This window comes from Cladophialophora bantiana (assembly GCF_000835475.1).
Source record: "Cladophialophora bantiana CBS 173.52 unplaced genomic scaffold supercont1.8, whole genome shotgun sequence".
NCBI classification, from domain to species: Eukaryota; Fungi; Ascomycota; class Eurotiomycetes; order Chaetothyriales; family Herpotrichiellaceae; genus Cladophialophora; species Cladophialophora bantiana.
The window spans coordinates 970,561-994,757 of NW_015971582.1; the positions used below are offsets into that span (position 1 = coordinate 970,561).

Consider the following 24,197-nt stretch of genomic DNA (forward strand, 5'->3'; position numbering starts at 1 on the left):
GATCACTGATGCCCCTGAGCTTGATCACTGATGCCCCTGAGCTTGATCACTGATGCCCCTGAGCTTGATCACTGATGCCCCTGAGCTTGATCACTGATTTATTTATTATTACTCCTTGCGGGTAGTCCGAGCTCAAAGCTCAAAAGCCTTGCTTGAGTGTGCCACCACAAGTCTGACGTGGTATACGTCTGAATCTGTTGTGCTCCTGAACCTCCAATCATTGTATTCATGAGGCTAGAATTGTGTTCCCAAGTCTGGCCATAGCAATAGCCTCGAAGCCCTTGAGCTAATAGCCAAGCCGAATGCACAGTCTTGTGTTTGGCGGACACTCCCATACCTTCGCCATCCGGCCTCGGAAATCACCTTGCACGTTCTCCGTGTCGGAGGCTTAGTTGTCTGTGAATGCCTCGAACGTTCATCAGCCTCAAAACCGTCATGAAGTGGATCCTTGTTCTCCGGGATTAGATCTTGTCCGGGGTTTCGGAATATCACGTGGAGGTTAGCATCGGCTTCTGCGTACGTCCCTGTCATTATCGATGGCGTCTGGCGTGTTATAAATGCCAGGAGGGAAAACCTTGTTAGTGTACAGAGAGATAGTGCTTCTACTCTGCGCACCCTCTGTTACTGATCAACGACGATCACGACAATGGCACAAATCACCAAGGAGGGAGACCCTCGCCTCTGGACGGACCATATCGAGATTGAGTCGGGGGAGAGGCTCAACCTTCAAAGTCACGGCCTCATAGAGGCTGCACATTTGTACAGAGGTACAAAGCATCGTCAGAATAAGGGAACAAACATATTAACAGAGATCAGAGGATACCAATGGCAAGGTCACAGGCAAATATCTCATTCCATGTCCAACCGCCGATCCGGCAGATCCACTGGTAAGGACACAGGAGCTCCATTCCATTTGGCTGGCGTCTTCTGACCATGTACCTCCGTATAGACATGGAGCCCCTGGCGCAAGGCTCTCGTCATGGTTGCGACGTGCTTCTTTGTTTTCATGTCCAACTACATCACCGCGAGTATCTCACCCATTCTTGTCCCAATCATTGTCGAGTTCGATATCAGCGTGACAAAGGCCACGTACCTGATCACCTGCAACATTCTGACTTTGGGTTTGGGGGTGAGTGACGGGCTGAGTCTATCTGAGCACAAGCTCGAATAACTGATCCATCTGTCAGAATTTGTTCTGGGTGCCACTGGCACAGAAGATTGGAAAACGGCCAGTGCTGGTAATCTGCGCCGCGGTCTTCTTCGGTTCCAGTGAGTCGAAGCCTTCACATCTCACGCGTAAGGCTTGGATACTCATGGAGAACCAGCCATCTGGTCTGCCAAAGCAAGCTCCTGGGGCTCCTTGTTGGGAGCACGGATCGTCCAAGGCTGGGGAGCAAGCTGTTCAGAAGCGCTTGGGGTGGCAATCGTACGTTACGATTCCCAAGCTGAGAGCGACACCTCTTTGACCTGCTCTAGGTTGCCGATTTGTACTTCCTACACGAGTGAGGCGCCAAGGTCGGCCTTTACACGTACGTCAATACAAAGCCCCTGGCTCGTGGACTCCACCTTTCTGACATGACGCAGCCTCATGATTGCGGGTGGTTCAGCCATTGGAGGCATCTTCGCCGGGTTGATCGGTCACTACAACACGGACTGGAGATGGGTCTTCTGGATGGACGCCATTCTTACTGGAGTCTGTCTGCTCCTTACAGTCATCTTCCAGGCCGAAACAAATTTCAGCCGACCCCTTGTAAGCGAGGTTGGCGAGGGCATGGAAGTGTCGCAGTTTGCTGAGCTCAGATCTCAACTTCGAGGTAGTTGGACTAAAGGTCTGGGCATGACCGGTTGGTACGATAGGTAAGCACACCTGTGTGGGTGTAATGACCTCTTTTCCCATTATCTTGCTGACTTTATCGGCAGAGATACATCTATTTGGCATTTGTGGTTGCGACCACTTCTCTTGCTCCAGTTTCCGGCTGTCGTCTGGGCTTCCATCACCTACGGAATCACCCTGGGCTGGGTCGTTCTCCAGCAAACGGCGAACGCCACCGCCTTCCCCGAGGTCTACGGTTTTACTGAGTTTGGAGTGGGAAACCTCAATATTTCGGTATCGTCTCCCCAACTCTAGCGACTTCGCTCTTCCATTGACCATATCCGCAGTATCTAATCGGTGCCATCCTTGGCTGTGCTTTTGGCGGTCCGGCCAGTGACTGGGTCGTCCACTGGATCACCAAGCGCCGGAAAGGCTATTTCGAACCCGAGTTCCGCCTCTGGTTGATTATCCCATCGGCCATCCTTGGGCCTGTTGGTCTTCTGATGTGGGGCTGCGGCCTTGGAAATCATCTGGATCCCTATATCGCCATCGTCGGCTCGGGCATCACGTACGGTGTCCTGTGTGCGGTTCCGGCAGTAGGCATGACATACGTCGTCGACTGTTACAAGCCTTTGAGCGGAGAATCGATCACTGTTTTGACTGCGTTCAAGAACACATTCGCTTTTGCCGTCAGCTTCGCCGTGAACCCTTGGCTCACACGCGATGGGTATGCAAAGGTCTCGGGGTATATGGTATTGATCGAGGGCTTGCTTTTCCTGACCACGATTCCCATGTACATTTACGGCGCGAGAGCCAGGAGATGGACTGCCAAGCTGGTCACTTAGGCTGGGCAAAGCCAGAACTATTGTCAGGTCCCCTTGTCAGCTTCACTTATTGTCATCTGGTTAGGTGTTGGAACCGACAATGTTAGGTTTGGACTGTGTACAGGACCAATCATGCCTCGTCTATAGATGGGCAGTTTGATCGGTAGAGACGGCCTCACATTGTCTTGAGCATGCCGTACCCGCATATGCCAAAGATTCAGGGCTCACTCCTCATCATATCTGCATGGCCGAGTTTTGGACGAAGCTATTAGGCAAAAACATCTATGAAGCAGATTTCTCAACCTCGCGTAGCCACCGAATATGGGGGTTGCTTCTGACAATGGGCCACGCACCAAAACCTCATCTGCTGCTGACCAAGATCCTTTGGACTATCTGAGCTTCACGTGTCCTTTATTGGTTTACTAGAATTCCGAATATACTGCGCGTCTCCAAGATATGCGCCTCTGCTGTCAAAGTAACAGTCAAGTGTTACTATGGCCCAAGCAGCTCTAGAATCAAGTTATTCAAGGCACCCTCTTTACCTACTATCGGTAACGCATGCACTCATATTGTCATATGGTAAAATCGCATCACCAAGCCTGTCACATGATATGGCTTTATGGCCGGCGCCGACTCCATTCTACTTCACACCTTGGCCTGTACGACCTTGGTTTATTCTGCTGTTCCAACACGACTGCTGCACACAGTGTGGGTCGACCTCCTCCGATCTGTCATAAGTCTAGGCACTGAAAGGTGTAGAAGGCTTCTGTCGTTGATTTGTCGACTCTAGCTGTTTTCCTAACTGATGGGAGATTTACCGCTCTTTTCCGACCCACAACGTCCCCACAGGCCGTCGAAGGACTTCCTAGTTCACGCCTGTTGCCCAGGCGTCGCAGGCCTAACACGTAATAATCCGGGATGTTGGACGAGATCAGTCGTGTTGCGGAAAATTGAGGAGTCGTCCGAGGGGACCTTGGTCTCGAATCGGCCTATACGGATCCCACCGTTGACGAGCGGAGGAGGAATTCCGCTCGTCTGCCGGGCCCGCTCAAGTCACTTCTGGCTCTGGCAGACCATCTGGAGCTAGTCCTAACGCAGATTTCCTGACTACCCGCTGGTTTGATTCCTGATATAGATTTCCCACGACCGTCGTCCTCACGAATATATATCCAAGCACTGTGTCGATCCAGCTCGAAAAATTCACGTACTCTATCCATTTCAATCGCCATTCCTCATCCACGAGATCTCACCCGCTCGCATCACCAAACATGGCAACAAACAACGTATCTCACCCGCCCAACCTTCGCACGCCCACCACCTTCGTCACAACTCACGATGTCCAGGGCGTCTCGATAGTCCACACGGCTTCGCCGGCGACATTCCAGGATATCGGTCCCGAGACCCGCTTTAACGTCATTTATACCACGTCCGAGATGCCAGTAAATATGAACGGCGACCAGGACATCTCGGTCCACCAATCCGTCATGTCCTCGGGAAAGTTGGGCCTCGTCCGACCCCACGGCACCGTGTGCCGTATGGTCGACTTCGCACCGGGCAGCGAGGGTATCATGCACCGCACCAAGTCCCTCGATTACGGTGTCGTTGTCGAGGGAGAAGTCAACATGCTTTTAGACTCCGGTGAGGTGCAGTTGATGAAACGCGGCGACGTGGCGGTGCAGAGGGGCACAATGCACGCGTGGAAAAACCCGAGCAAGACTGAGTGGGCAAGAATGGTGTTTGTGTTGCAGGATTCTCAGGCGCTCAACCTTGGAGACGACGTTTTGGGAGAGGATTTGGGGCACGGTAAGGGTGACATTCCCGCGAGTGGGAATGAATGATCAGGAGATCTATCAGATAGATATATAACAAGAACGAGTTACCTCACGGCCAAAGTTGTCTCATAGAAACCTCGCAGACGCCTGGCTGGGTGCAGCTAGCGCGGATCTAGCCTGGGTACGACAATAGATCTGTCGACGTGCCATTGAGAACACCCATGTCAAACAGGGCCAAGTCCGCGTTCGCCTCGTCGCTCGAGCTCCATGGGACAAAAATATCGGTACCACCGAGAAACGACCCTGAAGCATCTGGCAGTTGATCATCGAAGCCTGCAAACATCTGCTGAAACTGAACCGTCGGATTGTGCAGCTGAGGCTCAACCGGCATAATAGTTGCCGCGACGTAGTTTCTGTTCACCATTGCACCTGCGTAACATGTAAGCATGCCTTGTTCTTCAACCGAGGTGAGGTTCCTCCATCCGACACAGAGCATTCGGCTTACCAGCATGCGGTTCTCCTCGCGTAGGACTCATAGACTGACCCTCCTGACGGGGTTCGATGTCAAAATCCTTCGGTTCCTCGCCTGGCAGACTCCAACAGTCGTCTTCGCACACCATCCGATTGTGAGCCAATATTGAAAGTCTTACCCTTGGGGCTGGTGCTCGTAATTCACGAAATGTGCCTGACTCCAAATGTTTGGGTTCTCCAGCCAGCGATACAGGGTGCTTTTCGAACACGGCCAGGAGGTAAGAACTGTAACGGTCCTGTGGACAATTTAGTGTTTCTGTTCCTCGCTGTCGTGGAATATGAGTGGGCTTACCAGTAAATCGGCATATTTCCAGGATTGCGCCACCAAGTGAATAACTCTTCTGTTGGCCTCCACATTGCGGATCGCGCGTTCCCTTACTGCCGTATTTGGGGAACTCATAAAGGGTACTTGGATAGCACAACCACAATAAGCATTGTAAGCGACAAAGCTTGGCACAGCATTCGGATCGGGTAGATAATCGAAAATGGTGCTGAACAGTTCTGAGGCAGCTGAGGCATGCTCGTAGGCCACTTGAGCCGAGATCTGCCGCGCAAGGAGAGAACTCTTCCCATCGTGACCCCAAGAGAACAAGGGAACGATAGAAGAGTGAAGGGCACAGAGACACTGATGGTACACAGCATGAACGAGCAAGAGTCGTGGTAGGCATGCCGGCGGCGTCCGCGCGAGGTCACCAGGATTGAGCTTCATCCAGTCTGGGATTCTAGACCACCACTCTGATATTTTTGTGTCCAGTAAACCAATGTCGTGGATACTTACGTCATCCTGGAGCTCAGGAGTCTTGATCAAACTGTAAACCTGGGCCCTGAAACGCTGTCAATCCAATGCGCCACGTAATCCCGATAGCCTTCGTCCCAACTTACCAGAACCAGAGGGCTCTTATCATTTCACAGAAGATTCCACCAGTGCTTTGCTCGCAGGCAAGAAATACGTCCGTTTGTTCGGATATTCCGTTTTCGAACTCTTCTTCAGTGCACGGGAGGGGAAGGCTGTAGATTTGCTCGGAGGCATCCAGGACGTGGGTCGAGTTCGAGGTGTGACACTCGATCAAGTAGCATGCCCAGAAGCGCCGGCGACGTAACTCTGAACTAAGAGATCGTCTATCAAGCCTTGGCTGTCTCCCCATGCCCAGGAGGTGGGCTGTTTGTATCGCATTTCCTGGCCGGGCCCGTAGTAAATATTGCGGTGCAGGGACTCATCCGACGCCAATGGAGAAGGGAAACCAGTAGAACAGGACTTCGCAGAACAACATACCTTTGAGGATATAAGACCGTTGCCATGAGCCCTGGCTGTACCAAAAAAGCGCAAGAATTAGGCAAGTGATAACGTTGTCTTCCTGCGGACTCTCAATGACCTCGAAGACCAGTTTCCCAGCACGCTCTGCCCACTCGACACCAAATCCGCTACTCTTAAGGAGAAGATCTCCATTGCTGTTACGGTGGAAGCTGCGCCGCAATCAATAACGCTTCTTTGCACGGTGGATGTCCACGGGGTGTCTCACTTGGAAGCAAACGCACATACGGCGAGTGCAACAGAGGGCTTGACCGTGCCTTCTGAAACCTCCCTTAGAAATGTCTGCTTCTGCAACAGAAGCGGTGCGTTGTAAGCATGGCTGAAATAGGTTTCGACCAGGTCGCGGAGCAAAGCGGGAGGAACCCCTATATAACTGCTCTGAGCTAAAGGTGGAGGTACAGAAGAAAGCTTGGCTCGCTCCTTTGGCATGGGATTACTAGGAGCGTCCACCCATGAGTCGGTCGCGGATGTCTGTCGTCGGTGCCGTGCGTGTCGCGATGCACTGTTGGTCACATATCTGCACTCGAGGCGCAGCCTGAGGCATCTAGCACAGCTTGGGCCCTCGCTAGAGCAACGGAGCTAAGCGATTGTGAACGACTGTTGGATTTCGACATGTTTGGACAAATATTCTACCTTTCGTGTCTTGCATTCAAGACAGGCTGTTCTGGGTCGCCCAGCCCCAGCGAGGAGCGACATCTAGACAGCAATAAGGCGAACTAGAAAGGTGAAAGGTCCAGTGATGAAGCGCCCACCTCTCCAACGCGGGCTTGGTATTTTTATATTTTTGGGAGAGGAGGGGGAAGTTGCGTTTGGATTCAATGGTTAAATAGTCTTCTGTCGAAACACGGAAGAAAAGTGGTGGCCATGACCCGAGAATGCATGGCGTTTTAAGCAGCTTCACGCGGGGGAGCTTGGGAAGCCACACCCAGAGCGTGATAGCTGGAGATTGCGGGACCGCCTTAAGACCACGACCTGGCTGACCCCGGCATGCATGTTAGCGGGCACGTCGCCCCAGACCACCACTCCTAGGAAGTAGGCTGCCCCATGGGCGGCTAGCGGACCCTGTACGTGATAGGCGCCGGGCTCGCTTTTTTACCCAGCGCGTCCGTCGAGCGGCTGGCTGGACAGGGTAGCGTAGGGATCTTGGACCGCTTCCCTTATACCTAAAAGCTGCATTCTTTACCATAAGTCGGTACCAGCAAGCTATGTCCTGTGAGAACTAGATATGGGCATTCTTAGCATTATAACCTCCAACCGGGTTATAGACGCTCAGAACCCGATGGGTGATTTCGTCCATATCTGCAGCCCTGGCCCTCTCCATGATATCATTACTTGACTTCACCAACTTCTTTCGGACCTCTGGCCACTTGATTCCGGCGAGCTGGCCATTCTCCTTCACAATCTTTCCATTGACAAATACCGTGTCAATGTCGCTAGCATTGGCATACAGCACCAGCGCCGCTACCGGGTCATTTACCGGCGTCATCCTAGTGCTCGTACACTTAGTGATCAATAGATCCGCCTTCTTTCCTGGAGTGACACTCCCCACTACTTCTTTAAGGCCCATCGCTTCGGCGCCGCCTAGAGTGGCCAGCGTCAACACGTCAAAGCACGTATGCGACACCTTGAGAGGCGAGCCGTCGGCCGCTTCATTGTCCTTGTGTCGTTGGGCTTGCAAGATGAGGCGCATTTGCTGAAACATGTCGGCAGGGTTATTCGATACAATGTCCACGCCGATGCTGCAAATGCAGCCATGCTTGTGCGCTTTGAAGGCCACGGGCTGGCCCATCCCCATCTGCAGCTCTGTATCCGGCGTCGATGACAAAGATACGCCTGTCTCCCGCACCGCTTGCAGCTCGTCATCATGGAGGGATGCACAGTGACTCAGGAGCAGATCTGGCTTGAGGAGTTTGCGCTCATGTAGTCTGCGAACCAGGTGATAACCTTTGTCGTACTTTCCCATTGACGCATGTGCTGTGATCACCGCCGCTCCCAGTGATCGCCCGTACTCGACTTCCTTGATGCTCTGTTCCAAAGAGGAGCGCTCAATCTCCGCTGGAGCAAAACCAAAACGCAGAAGGTCAGTTGCTGCATTTTCTCGACTGAAAAACTTTTCTCGGACCCGTTTAGCATCGTCCAGCCGCCAGTCAGGCTCGGCCGCATCTGTGAGCACTCCGTCGGGTGTCCAGGCGTACTTTGGATTTCTGTAAAGTCCGTAGCAGAACGCTCCTCTGATTTGAGCATCCTGCAAGCCGCGGACGGCGGCATCTGAATGATCAGGGGAGTTCAGAATGTGGCAATGATCCACGAGGCAGGTGATACCATTATCCAGCGACTCAAGCGCGCCACAGTAGTTTCCTAGATAGACATCCTCCGGAAGGTAGCATGATCCAAACTTGTTGCGGATGTGAAGGAAATACTCGAACAGACTGAAGTCACAAGTGACGCAACGTAACTGGATCTGCCAAGTGTGTCGATGGGTGTCGACGAAACCGGGCGATACAATGGCATCGGTACCATCGATGATGACAGCGTCGTTTGGAACTTCGAGGTTTGGACCGACGGCCTTGATGTCTTCCCCCTGAATGAGTACATCGCAGTTAGAAACGGTCCCGATCTCGGGGTCGATGGACACCACCGTCGCTCCTCGGATGAAGTACGTGCTAGACATACTGACTTTAGTGAAGGATTCCAGAGTGGGTCGAAAGGAGCCACAAGATGTGATGCTTTTGCCAATAATTTGCGTACTGCAAGGAGGGCCGTGCCCAAGCTCTGTACATTCAGCGTGACAACAGTTTATAAATGTCGCTCAAGTGTGTGGAATCCACAAGTTGGACGATGACCCTCCGCGAAACGGAGATCCACGTGATACTCCGGGGGCACCTGGGGTAGGGCGCCACAGGACACACGGCTGTATCGACCCGTCGATCAAGCCAAATTTCCTCCCTTTCCCGCAAGTCAAGGCGGATCCCCAGATGGTGGTGTAGCGTCGGCCAGGAAAACAAGACTGCAAAATAGGGGGCGGGAAAAAAAAGTCTTACAGCCCGACTCCATCTCAACCAAGCCTTGCCGGTCAATATGCAGCAGACTCATCTCGTGTAGGGAATGAACTAATAAGCACCTCTCGTGGACACCGGACTAATGACAGGCTTCCGAACTCCCACACACGCTACAATTCTAACTGTCTTCTTGCCGCTCTCCAAATCCCGCCCCGTCCGGCCCAGCTTCATCAACACATTCAGTTCTCCCGTGGGAGTGGAGTGCATATCGTGCCTGTCAGTAGTAAGTACATCGGATTGTGCTCACCGAGGTGCGAGATCCAGATTTGGGAAGGGATAGAGGTGCAGGTCTGTTCCCGATATTTAGTTCTCACCGCGTCCGAACCTGCCTCAGTCTGTGAATAACAGTCAAGGCGCTAGTACTCATACATATAAAAGCAGCCCTTAGACAAGACAGATTTTGCTAGTTCCAACACGCTTTTTATATACTCTTCCAAAAGTCGATAGGCCTTGGCGAAGGGCCGTGTGAGTAGATGTGCATGGAACCAACTGACTTAGCAAGAATCTGAGGCTGCTTTTATCCCTTGTCACCTGCGTCCTAGCTCCAGTCACGCCCGGAAACTGTTTACGTCGCACGGCGCTTAGATTATTCCCACTGAACACTATCACCTTGTACCTTGCAATAAGCTTCGAAAGTAAACAACGAATAGTAAGAGTACCCAAGGTCATAGCAATGTATGCTGTGTCATCTCTCATACTCTCTCGCTGTACATATTTCCATTGCTGGAGCCTGAGCCGGAGGCCACTGGCAGGCTCTGGCGAGACGGTGTTTTGAACTCATCATCTTGCCATGGAAGTGTAAGATTCGAAATATTTTGTAGGTTGCTGGTGGCGAACCTTGAGTCCTTATTGTGCCAATTGATCAGATAACATGCCCGGAAGCGTCGACAGGGTATTTCTGCCTCGTGAGCGGTGCTATCCTTTCGCTTGCAAGATCGAAGAAATGGGGTGTTTGTATGGCATCCCCTGAACGTCCGAGCCAACGACAGAATCAGCTACATAACAAATCTTCCTTTTGTGATGTGCATTGACACCTTTGGTGATATAAGATTTCTCCAGAGTCTTTGCAATATCAGAACAAGCAGAGTAAAGCAAAGGTTCAAATTTTGTGCTCATGTAGGGTGTCGAACCTCATTCAAGGCAAGCTTCCCGGTAGGGCCATTCCCAAACAAATTCCTGTCCCGAGAAGATTACTTCATTCTCATCTTCTCCATATATCCTAGCAATGTAAACGGCCCTGGCCATGGTCTAGGGTTGACAACTTACATCGCTCCCCAAGCACATGTGCTCAGAAGAATATGAAGCTGGACGTTACCAGTCGCTCTCGCCCTCGGAACTCTACTCTTCCGTAGGAGTTGTCTGGAGCGTAGAGCGATCTTGAGGGATTCTGCTCCTCTGGATGTTGTCTTTGCGTATTCGCATTCCAGTCACGGATCCAGAGCCATTTTGCTCGAGTCCTTGCTGCACCTTCGTTGCAGCCGTACTGCTAGGGTATCGGATATGAATTATTCGTACGGAAGCATAGCTGACAGCGTGGGAAGTCACTGGACCTGTCGACCCATCACGTTAGGAGCCCTCCCGGGCAGATGGTGCTATGGCTTCAGCGTTCTGCTGTGTAAACTCGCAGTGGGTGACAGTCCAGTGTCAACTGAAGACGCCATTTGGCCTTAGCACCACCAATATCACCGTGCATGGACATATGGATTGTTTAGTTTCCACCCAGTGCCTCTGACAATAATTGCTCTTAGTTACACGGAATCGTCGGGAAATTGCCGCAATTTTCGCAATTTACCGAGTCGATGCAACTGCCACAATACTGGAGCCGGAAAATTCGCGCCGTAGTGCTTAGAACAGCCTGATTGCAGCATCCAACACAGGTCGGGTTCACAGGCGCGAGACTGCCTTACATATACGCGTGTACGACACATTGGCGTTGGGCTTGTATTTTGATCTAGATAGTCGCATCGCACGCCGGAGTTTGTTCTCTGCAGTTGGATTGCCGCTGCGTGTTGGATCCTCTTGGAAAGTATGTCGACGATGGACACCTGGGTAGAGGATCATCACCAGTCCCGCTTTTTAGTGCAAAACCTCCCTTATGGTATATTTAGCGCTCCAGAGAGGGACCGACGCATTGGTGTCGCCATCGGACGGTATATTCTCGATTTGAAAAGTTCTGGCCGAGAAAGGGACTTTTGCTGCCCTTGACATCGATAAAACTACGCTTGAGGAGCAGACATTGAACAGATACGCCGCTCTGGGCCAGGGAGTGCACCGCAAAGTGCGGGCTTCCTTGCAGAGCATCCTCCGGGCAGATACCTCGCTTGGGCATTTTTTGCGCGATGATGCCGCCCTGAAGGAAGAAGCCCTTGTCCCAAGGCAGAAAGCCGAGATGCATCTCCCCTTTGACATTGGTGACTATACAGACTTTTTACCTGCCCTTACCATGCTCAAAATGTCGGTGCACTGCGGCCCCGTCCTTGGTTCGAGAAAGCACTCACTAATCGCACCAAGTTATAGTGCACCGACATTTTCAGGCCTGGAACTCAGCCACCTGAGAGTATGTATAATATGCCTCTTGGCTATCATGGGCGCAGTTCCTCGGTCGTGGTATCAGGCACTCCTGTTCGTCGACCGCGTGGCCAATTTCTCGTGAAAGAGGCGACAGCATTCCGGGCCAGCCAAAAATTGGACTTCGAAGTTGAGTTTGCTGCTTTCATTGGGAAAGGGATCGAACATGGTATTGCCATTCCGGTAGTCGAGGCGGAAGAGCATATCTTTTGGCGTTGTGCTTATGAACGATTGGTCGGCAAGAGATATTCAAAGCACCGAAGCGACGCCACTGGGACCGTTCAACGGCAAGAACTTCTGTACCACCATATCTCCATGGGTCGTCCTATTAGACGCACCGGAACTACTTCGGACGAAACCCGTGCCATCGGTAAGCACTCCTCTCCTGTGGATGGTGCGACGCTCATGTTTGACAAGCATACCTCGCTGTTACCCTATCTGCAGGAAGCTCGCAAGGACACTGTTTATGACATCCCTATCGATGTCTTTCTTGAATGTGAGTAGAGAAGCAGCCGGCCTATCAATTACTAACAGTCACAGGGGATTCCCAAGAGTATCATCTCGTTCAAGGTAACACAAAAAATATCCTTTTTCGTTCGCCCAAATGATTGCCCATCATACTGTCGGCGGATACCCTTTAAAATCAGGAGATCTCATTGGGACTGGTACATTATCAGGTTCTACCCCATCTGAACTTGGATGCCTCCTGGAAGCCACTTGTAATGGTTCACAACCACTGGAAGAAAGTACGCTGGATATACATAAGAGAAAGATTAGTCGGGCATGGTTGGAGGATGGAGATGTCATCAAGTTCAGGGTCGGGAACACTGGCAGCAACGGAAGCCATGTTGTCGATTTCGGCTGCTGTGAAGGGAAGGTTGTTCCGCAACCATAGTCTCTGAAGTGAAACCTGAAAATCTCCTCCAGCGAAGAAAACATAATCTCTTTGACAGAAGGGTTCTTGAGGGTTGGAAGAAGTACTTAGCCCGGCATGTATTGTGCCCGGACCTTTCATACGTTGCTCGACCGAGGGAGAGATCGAATACAATGACAGTGCCAAAACCAGCAGCCCCATGACTGTATGCGTATACATGACTCTCATCCAACATCTCTTGACTCGTCCTTCTATCTGCTCTATAACACTTTTCATGGTGCAGAAGCCATTTCTCCTTGGCTGTGCTTCGATGAATAGTCACGGCGGGATCACAAGACATACTTGTGACCTGGAGGCGTATCGCCTGGCTTCTCCAGTTGCTGCGCAAAGTTTTCGTTCATCATGTCAGGCAGCAACTTCTGTCTGCACTCAGATGTGCTCTTCTTGACATTTGCCAGACTGAACAACCGTATCGGCTCCCATGTAAACCACAAGTGCAATGTCATCCATCGCCAGCAGATAAGTGGCGGTAAAGAGATAGTTTGGTGTATCGCTCGACGGGAAGATCCAATTACTTACAATGGCACCAACATCAACCACCCCGGCTTCCACTGCATTTGCATCGGGCCGGGGCGTGTGTCTAGCAATGTTGTTCACAATCCAAGCAATTTGCGAGGGCACGTTGCGGTACAGGACGCCAAGCAGAAAGAAACCGCCCAGTGTACCCAACAGCAAACTTTGGTCCGACGTAGAACACGGTCGACCCAACCAAAGCAGCAAATAGATTTCCAGCGTGGGAATGCATCCTGATGTTGGGCGGCATATCAGCAGACAACAATTTAAGAGCCACTGCCGCGGCATAAGGAGTTACGCTTATAACCTGCGTCTGGATCGAGTCGAAACGAATGGCTGACAGATTAATAGATGAGGTAAAGTAAGCCAGACCGAGAATAGCGATTCCAGAAGACAAAGATGCGATTTTAACACATATCACCCCTGGGTCCGGAGTGCAGAAAGAGCGTTTACGCAGGTCCCTTTCTCGTATTTAGAGATATCCAGGTCAAGCTTAAGACGTTCGGTGCGGCGAGTGGATTTTATAGGTGTCAAATATTTGACCTTTTGTGCTCCGTTCAGCAGTAGCAGAAACACGTTAACGGCCCAGCAGGTCGTGAGGATATTTCAAGGTAAAAGATTCAGCGCTAGCACTGACTTCACTGAACCAGGCTGCAAGCATCTCAAACCCGTCTCCTTTCGTTGCCATGAGCGAAAATTTGTTTCAGCGCCGATTGCAAGGCATCCACGACATCTACAGGACGACTAACACAGCGCCACGCTATATGGCGATCAGGTCGGACCAACAACGCGCCCCAATCGCTGATCTCTCTGATAGCAGTCCATTCTCCCAGCACGTTGTCGTATGGTCAACGGCACTCAACCTTATAAACAGAGAGCTTTACATCAAACTCCCGGTTGACCTCCTCTGCGGCAGTCACGAAAGGCTCCCCACCAATGCCGACGATGAGACCTAAGCAATCATGGTCCAAAAAGTCCAATGTCAATATTCGACGGGTTCTCAGCTCCACCCACGCGTGTGGTAAATAAGTCCCTGGATGGGTTGTTGGCTCATAGTACAGCACTGGATCTCGCTGGTGGGCTGGAAACGGTGTATCGTCGTATATCACAGCATTAGAACCTTCATACCGTTGGCCTAAGTGTATACCCAGGGGATTGGACCGACGGTCTTGTAAGTTAATCACTGTCTCAATTCTTCTCCGCTCTTATCTGCTCTGGGTAGGTCAGAGAAGAGCTCTTGCGCGGATATATAGCCCTCTTCTTCAGTTTGACCCTGCCTGAAGCCCAAGACCTCAGGTAGCCGGGCGAAGCTATAGAGAGTCTCAATGTCATGTCCCACGATTTATTGAGCTACAGGTTGTCTTAGTTATAAACCTCGAGAAGGCGCTCATCGACCTAACCTAACAAGACTAGTCCAAGTGTTGTACACAGAAGTGGTTCTACCTAAATATGTCTTATTCCCCTACCGACTTAGAGAGACTCTACCTATTTATATACAATTTAGCCTATGATCTAAAGACCTTTCCTAAAACCTCCTATTTCGTCGTCATAAAGTTATGAAACTTAATGTTGTAATAGAGCACTTCAGGGTTCGTGTTGACAGGGTCTCGAGATAGCCACTGTGTGGCAAAACACCTGAGACGCTAGGCGCTTCACCAACTTCGCCACTTACCTCAACACCCTTGTTCTCGCTGATCTGTGATAGGATGGCGACGGAATAGGAGATTTCAGGAATGTCCTTCAGGTTACAGGCCAAAGTGTATATAAACAGACAGAGTCTCTCGGAATAGCCAGGGGGACAGAACACAATCAAGCAAATAAATCCACTCTCATTCTGTGTACAACAGTTCGGCATATACGTGCAACAACGCACAGATGCCTATCCAGCAGATCGGGAATCGAGAACGCTTTTCTGGTTAGCGCTGACGGAACAACAACACCATCAACACCACCCAGAGAGGCAGCGGCTAAGGCAACGAACGCTTAGCATGGCGGCGTCATTGAGGAGCTGAGACAAGACCGAGAAAACACTCAGGAAATAGGCAGACGGCTCTAAAAAGCCATAGAATTCATGATACCCTATTCAAACTGTAAATAATGGCACCTTCCCAGCACACTGTAAACTGTCCTGCCCTTCTACTCCATTTTGGTTTGACATGTGACCAGCCAAACCTCCTCCTTGCTACCCCTCTATCAGCCCAGCACAGCCACTTTGTCTTGTTACACTAAGAGTATACTGGTAATAAGAGAGTTCCCCCTAAGTCGTGAAACCCCTTCGCTACCGACCTAATATCTTCGTTATTAGAGCCGCTACCACGTTACCTAATAAGGTTAGGTTTACTTAGTAATGAATCCGTATACAAGGTATAGAACTAAGTGAGAGGGGCATAAGGTATGAGTAATCGTGCTTCCTCCGACGCAGCCGATTCGCTTTTGCCCCACAACACTCATTGACAATGGATTTCGGATCATCGGGTCACTCGTGGGCGCAAGGAAGGATGTACAAGACGCAATAGCACTTTTTGAACAGGGACTTGTCAGACGTCGAATTCGTGTAAAACCTCTGCGAGACTGGAATTCCGCAGTAGAAGAAGTTCAACTGGGCGAGGCTACCGAGAAAATCGTTGTCGACCTGAGTGGCAATGATGCTACTTGATATATCAATTGTGCGCTGGTGAACGCCAGACTATATGTTGAAGCTATTGAAGGAGACGATAAGATCGTTGACCTGCTGCATACTAGTCTCATCATACTTCTCGAAACCAAAAGGCTGTGCCGCAGAAGTAAGCATGAACGAATTACTCTGCGCGGTCGCGCGGTCACGCTGACACATCTCGACGTGCTTCACGATTATTTTTGCGAGCAGGTGGAACTCGGCGGCGTGTCTCATGAATCCGGTTCTTTTCCAGAGGTCGTAAACAGAAGAAGAATTTCCACTCAACGCCAAAGCTGTCGGCGACATCATGTGCCAGATGCGTATCCAGTTTGATAAAGCATTCCGGATCGGCGTGAGCTGTGGTTCATAGCCAAATGATGTCTGAGTCTGTTGAAACAACAGCGAATGGAGGGCTGAGAAGTCGTCAGCACGAAAATATAACGACCCAGGACGTCGTCGACCATCGAGATTCTCACCTGATGCCATCGTGAACATGTTCAAAATGCCAACCGTTGAAAACCACTTGCAAACCCTGTCATCGAGCTCCTTCTGGCATAGTGTCTCGAGTGCTGCGCTCAGCGACATGGTTGCAGTAGTATTGGCTGAAGAATACCACTGCCTCAGTCGGAGAAAGCAGTCCCCGGCACTGTCGGCTTGGAAGCACCCCTCAGGGCAGGCCAAGTTCAGTCTCATCTCCGCGGCTGCCATCCGAGGTGGCAGGTTGTTGAACATCACGAAGCCAGAGTCCAGCAAAAACACGTAGATGAGCGTTCTGAAAATAATCGTCAGCTTCGAGTCTGTCCGCGTGACCATGTACCAATGCGGTGTCAATGTACCGGATGCGCTCCTCCCGCGATATAAAACTATGCCAGTCGAAACCTTCGGGGTCCGAGAAGTCCAGGTAGGGATGCTTAGAGGACGCGATGTCCATATCTCTTGCCAACTGGTCAATTTGTCAATAGGGTGGAAGGTCTCAAGAAGCGTTGGAGGACCAACCGCAACCACTATGCTATAACGGTATCTTCGGATGCGCTTCTTGGCTAGGTCGTTGCCTTCCCAATTCTGATAGAGGCATACTGCGTAAGCTGCTTGCAACACTTGCGTCATCTTCCTGTCTCTAGGCCCAGAGGGATCGCGATTTCTCGGCTCGTCGCCCGATATGTTGGTGTAGAACGCTGCATCAGTGAAGACTATTTCCTCAATCGCATTGAACCATACTCTGGCATGATCCACCTCAGATTGATCAGGAGACAAGCAGGCACCTGTGAGAAATTTAGTGTGGGTGTGTCATATTTATGAAATAAGGTTTACCGATGACCACCATCGCGGCGATTAGTATGTCCATCGTAGTCGGTAGAGTAAACGTGGGTTTGTGTATGACCGGCCAGTTGGGATACCATCCCGCCCAGAATAAGTTGAGAAACCTGGAGATGTTTGTCGAGGAGAAAAACTCCAAACAGGCATCTTCCACGTGAGATGCCCAGTTCAAGTTGACAATACTGTTCCTTGGCTTCACCATTACGACCTCTTTGATTCTTGAAACGATCCGAAGGCCAGTAGAAGTCAAAAGCTGAATCTCGAAGGCTGCTTGTTCCGAGTCGATCTCCCCCCCCGCACGTGTCGAACGCCCCGAAGATCCCGGCTTGTTGATGTTCTCAGCCGGCGATTTCGTTGGAGGTTTGAGCATCATCCAATCCTGAGTGTACTGAACTTGAATATCGGCCATTGGAAGCATGGGCTCTTCGCTTGCAGGCGGTGTTTGCTGATCCAGAACATAGCCCCAGATGTGATTTCTCTGAAAGGCCAATGAATTCGTTGGGGGAGGTTGGTTTGTAGGTCTCGGTTTGGCTGGGGGCGAGGCTTCTCTAACAACGCCATGGATTTGCGAGTTCGGCTTGTCATAGCTCTTGAGGAGCTCTAACCTCTCTTCAACTGAGCAGCAATCAAAAGAGTTGGCCAAGCCAGTGGTGCTGGTAAAGTTGGCCAGGAATTGGAAGGTTATTAAATGCTTCTGGTATTTGTCGCCCCATGGCCAAGTCGTTGTAGAATCGTGGATTGTGTGGAATGTCGGTCGGGTAATGTTATGGTGTGGATAATGGAGATTAGGGGAAAGAAACAGGTTTGGTTGGTAGAGTTCTGTAGGTTCATCGGCTTCCATGTCTGAGGAGGAGTCATCGTTGGCTTCGGACACCGAACATCTGGGGGAAGGCGAGAAATGACGATTACCCTCGAAGGGGGCTTCAAGACCTGCGGCAGCTGGATTCTCTGATGCGTTAGTGCCAGCCGCCTTCCGTGCCAGACCTCGAGAGTAGACGCAAGGCTCATTCTTCGAACGACAATTGCAACACGGCATGCCACGACTACAAGCTCGCTTTTGGCCGTAACATCGGTCACAAGCGGTGGGCACAGTCCCTTTGGACGGAAGCGCAGTCTCTAGATCATCGAGAAGCTCCTTGGGCTTGTCTTTGCAGGTGCGAAGGTGGCGCTTCAGAACGTCCCTGCTCGCGCCAGTGTTGGCATATGCTAACAAATAAGGGCGTGCTAGAGTAGCAACACTCACATTCGACTGTAGTTTCCGGAGCAGTATTTACACCGCAATGGCTTAGAGGTAGCATCTACGTTTTCCGCAAGTCAGCAAATGCTTTCTGTGGGTTCTCGGTTGGGTTTACGGGAATGCTTCACGCCAACACGAAGCGGTAGGCACAATGGGAAAGCGGAGGGAAAACTGACGAGCCGCATCAACATGCCGCTGCAAATGGTGCTGTGTAGAATAAGTCCTGCCACACAAGGTGCAATTGAAGCGAGAAGATGGAAAATCCATCACCAGGTCAAAATGTCATGGGAAGCGATAGGCTCGACAACAGAACGCAAAAGATGGCGGTCAGAGTTCAAGTCTGTGGAGAGCCCCGCGGCACTTCATATACATCCACAAGAATGTCTAGGCACTCACTAAACTAACCTTTCCCCTCCTTTCCAACCCCGCCCCCACCAACTTCAAATGAGTACCAAGTACGCTACTGACTTGCCGACGTCAATCATGACGGCCAGTCACCCCCTTGGCATCAGAATTCAGTCCGCACGATATTCAGTCTTAGAATAGGGTTTCATAGTGTCTAAATGAATCCATAGATAAAGGTAGCACGAGACCTCCATACAGAATAATAGTAAATGGCAACCAGACGGTACTTTCAGACATCGACTCCTGCTCTTGAACAGCAGTAGAGAAGCATGCTGAAGATACTACAGAGATGCGAAGTACTAATATGATTAGGTGGCAGTCACATCAACGGGAGTAAATGGTCGGTACGTAGGGGGATATATTTAGGAATGTCTATACAAGTGTCAGCCTTGTGCAGTCTTAAGCTTAACTAAATTCGCTCATTTTAACAACCCTTCTGTACTCTTATTCTTGCACTATTGATGGCTATATAAGTCTCTCTAATCTCACCAGTTGTTGCTGAGAGAGAGAGAGAGAGAGAGTCAAGAATATCAAGTCGAATTGACAACACCTGGCATATTATTTACATGGCAGACTCCCTAAGATCGTATATAACAGTGTTCCTCATTCGGTGGCGTTTTTAATTCTGCGAAAACTAACCTCGCTGTCGATTTGCATAGAGAGGTAACAAATCTCAGCCTTGCCGCTCGGCCTTGTGCGTTTTCGGAACTCTGTAATATCAGCCTACTCTCTTGATCCCTCATATTTCTTGGTATAAACTCTCTTCTCCTCTCTCTATCTAGTCGTAGAGGTGCTCGAGAAGAATCATCTCCCAAGACTCCAGACCTAGAGGCGTTTTTCAATGTTGTCGTTCTTTGAGGACTACCCAGAATTTCCTCTGAATTGCAAACCACTAGATCGATCATCGTCAACGCCAATCCTCCCAGTTGACGGACAAATTCCGTGGAACCACTCACCTGTGATTTCGTCACCCATGGGTGGTCCTTGTTGACAATCTCTGCATCGAAGTGGCGGAAAAATTGTGCAATGTATTTGTGCACTTCGATGAGTGCTAGATTGCGACCGATGCAACTCCGACTTCCCATTCCAAACTGGAAGCGCAGCTAGTCAGCCATAAAGGATGGCCAGGGACTGTGATTGGGCAGGGAGGGCGCGGCTTACCGTGGTCAAGTCCCGATTCATACCACCGATGCGACCCTTGTCGGCCTCTGATTCGGCAATCCATCGCTCGGGTACCCACCGACTCGCGTTAGGGCCAAAAATATCCACCGATCTGTTCATCGAAGCTGCACTAATCCCGCAGATTACATTCTGATTAAAATGATACTTTCCAACTTGCAAACCCTCTGCAGGGAGCATTCGAGGAAGCTGATATGTAATCGAAGGATGTAGCCGCATGCTTTCTTTGACGACGGCGGACAAAAAGGGTAGGTTCTCGCAATCTTTGAAGCTGATCTCCTCTTTGTCTGTGAGACCTAGGTCTTTGTATGCCTGGTCGATTTCTGCCATGAGACGCTGCTTGTGACTCGGATTTTGAAGCACCGCACCAAGTACGGCTAGAATCGCTACGGTAGTGGTGTCGGCTCCGGCTCCCAAGATATTGACGCCTTCGATCATGACATCTCCTTTCTTGACCGGGTTCCCGGATTGATCCTTTGCCTCAATGAAGTGCTGGAGCAAGTCTCGGCGTTGGCCTCCTAAACCGTTCTTCATGCGGCTATCCACCCTGATTTCAAGCCAGTCGAGAAATACGCTGAAAGCATTCAATCTTTTCCCACCCACTTTCTTGACGAGCCATTGAGCGACTGGATTGTTGAACCAGAACATCTGGAGGGGCATGTTCCCCATGTTGGCCATCAGCCAGAATCCATCATGTATACTGCCAATGATGCCATCGACGTCCTTCTCTTGCTGAATCATGCCGAGAGGCCCGCCCAGTGCGAGTGTACCGACAACATCAAAAGTGAAGTAGCTCACCCATTTATCGAGTTCAATAGGCTGACCCCTAGCCACGAGCTCTCTGAACTTTGCCCAACCTTGGTTGGCCACATCTTGGATCAGGCTTTCCATGGACAACATGGAGGACATGGAGTAAGCAGCCGTGACACGGCTTCGAAGATGCCGATGGAGTTTGATATCCGTGGCAGCAAAGAACGAGATCTGCATATTCGGCACGTACCTACAATAGAGAAGCCTGTTAATCAACTTGGAGTGCTGCTGAAGATGCTGGTATGTAAAGATGTTTTGAAAAATACAAGGAAAGGCGTACCAGGAGTGATACCAATTTGTCTGTGAGATTGTTAGCACGTTTGCGGAAAAGCGAACCTTGAATCCGCCAAAAAAAAAAAATTCCAACAAAGAATTGAAGCACTAACCTTCTGGGACACTTTACCGTGACCATAGAGTGCGCGAAGAGCATCTCGATCAACGAAACTGACTTCATTCGGCGCAATCCTGACGACATTTCCATATTTCTCGTGGAGTTCAGTCACATCCCGTAACCAGGTACCTTTGAAATAGCGAATATTTCTCCAGGCCTGACTGAAACGTGCCAGGAATGGCCCCGGAACTTGACATAGTTGATGGAACCAACAATAGTATATGGCCTGGACGACGTATACAACAACGAACAATACACCTAGGAATTTCCAATCTGCGTTAGCTAGAAGGGAAGCAATGAGCGACGAGGGTAGTTGACCAGTTCTGCCAGATGCCTCAGAATGGGTGGCATTCCGGTTCACAATGACGTCTAGGAAGAAGCTCATGTCTGCTGAATGCAACATCAAGTCTGCAAGAAAAGAGATGTCTTTCAATATTGCCTCACATTTATGTACAATTCGGTCCTTGAAAGCCTCTGTGGGCTGCATTCAACGCCAAATTAGGAGGATCATGAACATGCCCCAGAAAGGCGCCGCCGCTATTCCCCAAGCCCCGGACCCCGCACCCGGAAAGGCTATAGATGGAACTTGGTTCTCCCTCGGTCAGATGTGGGTGCTCCGCGGAGCCAGCCATCTCCTTCCAGGTGGGCACCGCCGCGGACTTGCGACATCCGGAATGGGATAAGGGAATAATGAGAATGATCATGGCCGCCGTGTATAGAGTAGTCGTACTTGATTGGCGAGCTGTCTAATGTCCCTCCGTAATTAGATCCTAGGCTCCAGATTATTCCATAGAGATCGCGATTCTATGGATACCAGGAACGAAAGTGCCCGGCAGATGTAGTTAAACGATCCTTTTCTTGTCCGTTCTTTTACATCGACAATATTGGAGTCTATTTCTTGTACCAGTGAAATGTTTTTGGCTCTGTGTAGGAAAACAAACCCTCTTCACCCCATTCGCCTCCAAGCCCACTCTCCTTATGTCCAGCGAGGTGAGCATGCGGCAGAGGTCTTTCAAAGCCGTTGATCCAGACTGCACCCGCCTGCACCCGCTCTGCCAAAGTGAACGCCTTGCGCACGTCAGAAGACCACACTGCGCCTCCCAGTCCTGTGTTAGTATTATTGACCCTCCTAATCACTTCTTCTTCGGTCTTCCATTTCATCACAGGTACAATTGGTCCTGCATCAAGTTAGCTTAGTGACAAAAAGGGTCGAGGCCAGCGAGGATGCACCAAATGGTTCTTCCTTGACAATGGCCGAGTCGTCGGGAGGGTTGTCCACCACCGTCGGTTTCAGCATGAAACTGGACTGCGTGCCAGTGTCACCGCCTAGAGCAAAATGGTATCCTTTGTCCCGACAGTCCCTAATGAAGCCTCTCACGATTTCGTACTGCATTGCGTTCTGTACAGGGCCCAGTGACATGCTGTCGCCGTTCTCCTTTTCATCAGTATTCCAAGACTTGACCTCGTTGACGAAGTCCTTCAAAAATGTGTCATAAATGGACTCGTGAACATATAGCCGCTTGCTCGCGAGACAGTACTGTCCTGAGTTGGTGAATGATCCGATCGCAACTTGAACAGCAGTCTTGGATATATCGACGTCCGGACAAATAATCGAGGCTCCATTGCCTCCTAGCTCCAGTGTCAGTCTTTTCAACGTAGGTGCAGCGGCAGCCATGATGGCCTTCCCGGTCTTGATGGACCCTGTGAAGCTAATCTTTTGAATTCCGGTGTGTTGGCACATCCAAGGACCTAAGCGATCGTCACCATTCAGGGCTTGAATGACTCCTGGAGGAAACAGGCCTTGGACCAATTCAACGAACTTGACCACACTGTATGGGGTGAAGGGCGATGGCTTGACAATCACACAGTTGCCAGTGCTCAATGACGCGCATATTTTGCCCATGGCGAGGACAAGAGGATAGTTCCAGGGGCATATAGCGGCGACGACACCAACTGGGACTCTGTGAATCGCAAGCTGAAATTCTTCGTCGTCTTGGAGGATTCTCGGGCTAATTGGACCGAGGTTCGCTGGTGTTATGTGTGTGAGGGTTCGGCTGCAAGGAAGTGGCGAGGATGTCAGGCGAACCGTACCGTGATAGTTCAACCATCCCAATGAGTGTTCTACTTCCAATCTCGCAAATCGAAGCTATAGTGCTGTCAGTTCTAGATATCCTTTAGCAAGGCTAATTTCTCACAGGTTTCCCCGTCTCCAGCTTCAATAGGATAGCCATCTGTTCTCGTTTCGATGCAAGTACATCGTAAGCTTTGCGTAGAAGGCTGGCTCGCTCTTCCCATTTGGTTGAGGACCAGGAAGGGAACGCGTTTGTTGCTGACTTGACTGCTTTTTCCAGGTCATCAGGCGTTGCTAACGGGACGTCCCAGAGTTCCTTTGTTGTTGAAGGGTCTACTGCTCGCCCCTGTTGAGATCCGGAGTGCAGTCCCCCTTCTATGCAATTATAGAACTGGTAGAATTGATCGTCCTTCATTGTGCAAAACAGTTGAGCTACTTGCTCCTCCTACCTCTCCTGAGGTTTATGAACATACTACGAACTAAAGTACTTTCGAGTAGTCACCGACGAGTCACGGCTTGATTGGTTCGTTGCGCTTTGGAGGGGTCAACGCCAGGTTTGTACGCACAATCCTCTGACCAAGGTCGTGGCGCTCAACGTGCACCGACTCGTTGTCCGGTCGTCGAACCCGGACTTCTATTTCATGGAGAGCATGTCTAGGTGCCGAGGTTGTTCACCCAATGTACTACTGGCGCAATATCACCAACGTGCAACGCCCGCGGCATGAGGTTGCTCGGTTGCCCAGATTTGCCGAAATAAAAAGCTCAACTGGAAAGCAGTGGGAAAGACTCTGCCGGCGTGGCCTGA

General features: G+C 50.6%; 7 protein-coding genes across 7 annotated transcripts; 3 read left to right on the plus strand and 4 right to left on the minus strand.

The window, feature by feature from the left end:
• Positions 1–979: 979 nt before the first annotated feature.
• On the plus strand, positions 980–2,658 carry Z519_06004 (uncharacterized protein; the record flags this gene model as incomplete). The annotated part of the gene is made up of 6 exons (XM_016763744.1): positions 980–1,129; positions 1,188–1,263; positions 1,320–1,476; positions 1,585–1,857; positions 1,921–2,107; positions 2,161–2,658. The coding sequence occupies 6 exons, from the start codon at positions 980–982 to the stop codon at positions 2,656–2,658; spliced, it is 1,341 nt and encodes a 446-aa protein (XP_016620068.1).
• A 1,247-nt stretch (positions 2,659–3,905) lies between these two features.
• On the plus strand, positions 3,906–4,475 carry Z519_06005 (uncharacterized protein; the record flags this gene model as incomplete). The annotated part of the gene is made up of 1 exon (XM_016763745.1): positions 3,906–4,475. The coding sequence occupies one exon, from the start codon at positions 3,906–3,908 to the stop codon at positions 4,473–4,475; it is 570 nt and encodes a 189-aa protein (XP_016620069.1).
• A 106-nt stretch (positions 4,476–4,581) lies between these two features.
• Positions 4,582–6,681, minus strand: Z519_06006 (uncharacterized protein; the record flags this gene model as incomplete). Its single annotated transcript, XM_016763746.1, has 6 exons — positions 4,582–4,838; positions 4,915–5,176; positions 5,233–5,764; positions 5,823–6,117; positions 6,214–6,404; positions 6,461–6,681. The coding sequence occupies 6 exons, from the start codon at positions 6,679–6,681 to the stop codon at positions 4,582–4,584; spliced, it is 1,758 nt and encodes a 585-aa protein (XP_016620070.1).
• A 790-nt stretch (positions 6,682–7,471) lies between these two features.
• Z519_06007 (uncharacterized protein) lies at positions 7,472–8,923 on the minus strand (the record flags this gene model as incomplete). The annotated part of the gene is made up of 1 exon (XM_016763747.1): positions 7,472–8,923. The coding sequence occupies one exon, from the start codon at positions 8,921–8,923 to the stop codon at positions 7,472–7,474; it is 1,452 nt and encodes a 483-aa protein (XP_016620071.1).
• A 2,416-nt stretch (positions 8,924–11,339) lies between these two features.
• On the plus strand, positions 11,340–12,487 carry Z519_06008 (fumarylacetoacetase; the record flags this gene model as incomplete). The annotated part of the gene is made up of 4 exons (XM_016763748.1): positions 11,340–11,409; positions 11,483–11,769; positions 11,829–12,375; positions 12,420–12,487. The coding sequence occupies 4 exons, from the start codon at positions 11,340–11,342 to the stop codon at positions 12,485–12,487; spliced, it is 972 nt and encodes a 323-aa protein (XP_016620072.1).
• Positions 12,488–16,012: 3,525 nt separating this feature from the next.
• Z519_06009 (uncharacterized protein) lies at positions 16,013–21,706 on the minus strand (the record flags this gene model as incomplete). Its single annotated transcript, XM_016763749.1, has 8 exons — positions 16,013–16,395; positions 16,459–16,754; positions 16,819–16,925; positions 16,979–17,244; positions 17,294–18,548; positions 19,898–20,032; positions 20,103–21,230; positions 21,317–21,706. The coding sequence occupies 8 exons, from the start codon at positions 21,704–21,706 to the stop codon at positions 16,013–16,015; spliced, it is 3,960 nt and encodes a 1,319-aa protein (XP_016620073.1).
• Positions 21,707–22,212: 506 nt separating this feature from the next.
• Z519_06010 (uncharacterized protein) lies at positions 22,213–23,807 on the minus strand (the record flags this gene model as incomplete). The annotated part of the gene is made up of 4 exons (XM_016763750.1): positions 22,213–22,499; positions 22,552–23,349; positions 23,413–23,467; positions 23,517–23,807. 4 exons carry the CDS (start codon positions 23,805–23,807, stop codon positions 22,213–22,215), a joined length of 1,431 nt encoding a protein of 476 aa, XP_016620074.1.
• Between the last annotated feature and the right edge of the window lie 390 nt (positions 23,808–24,197).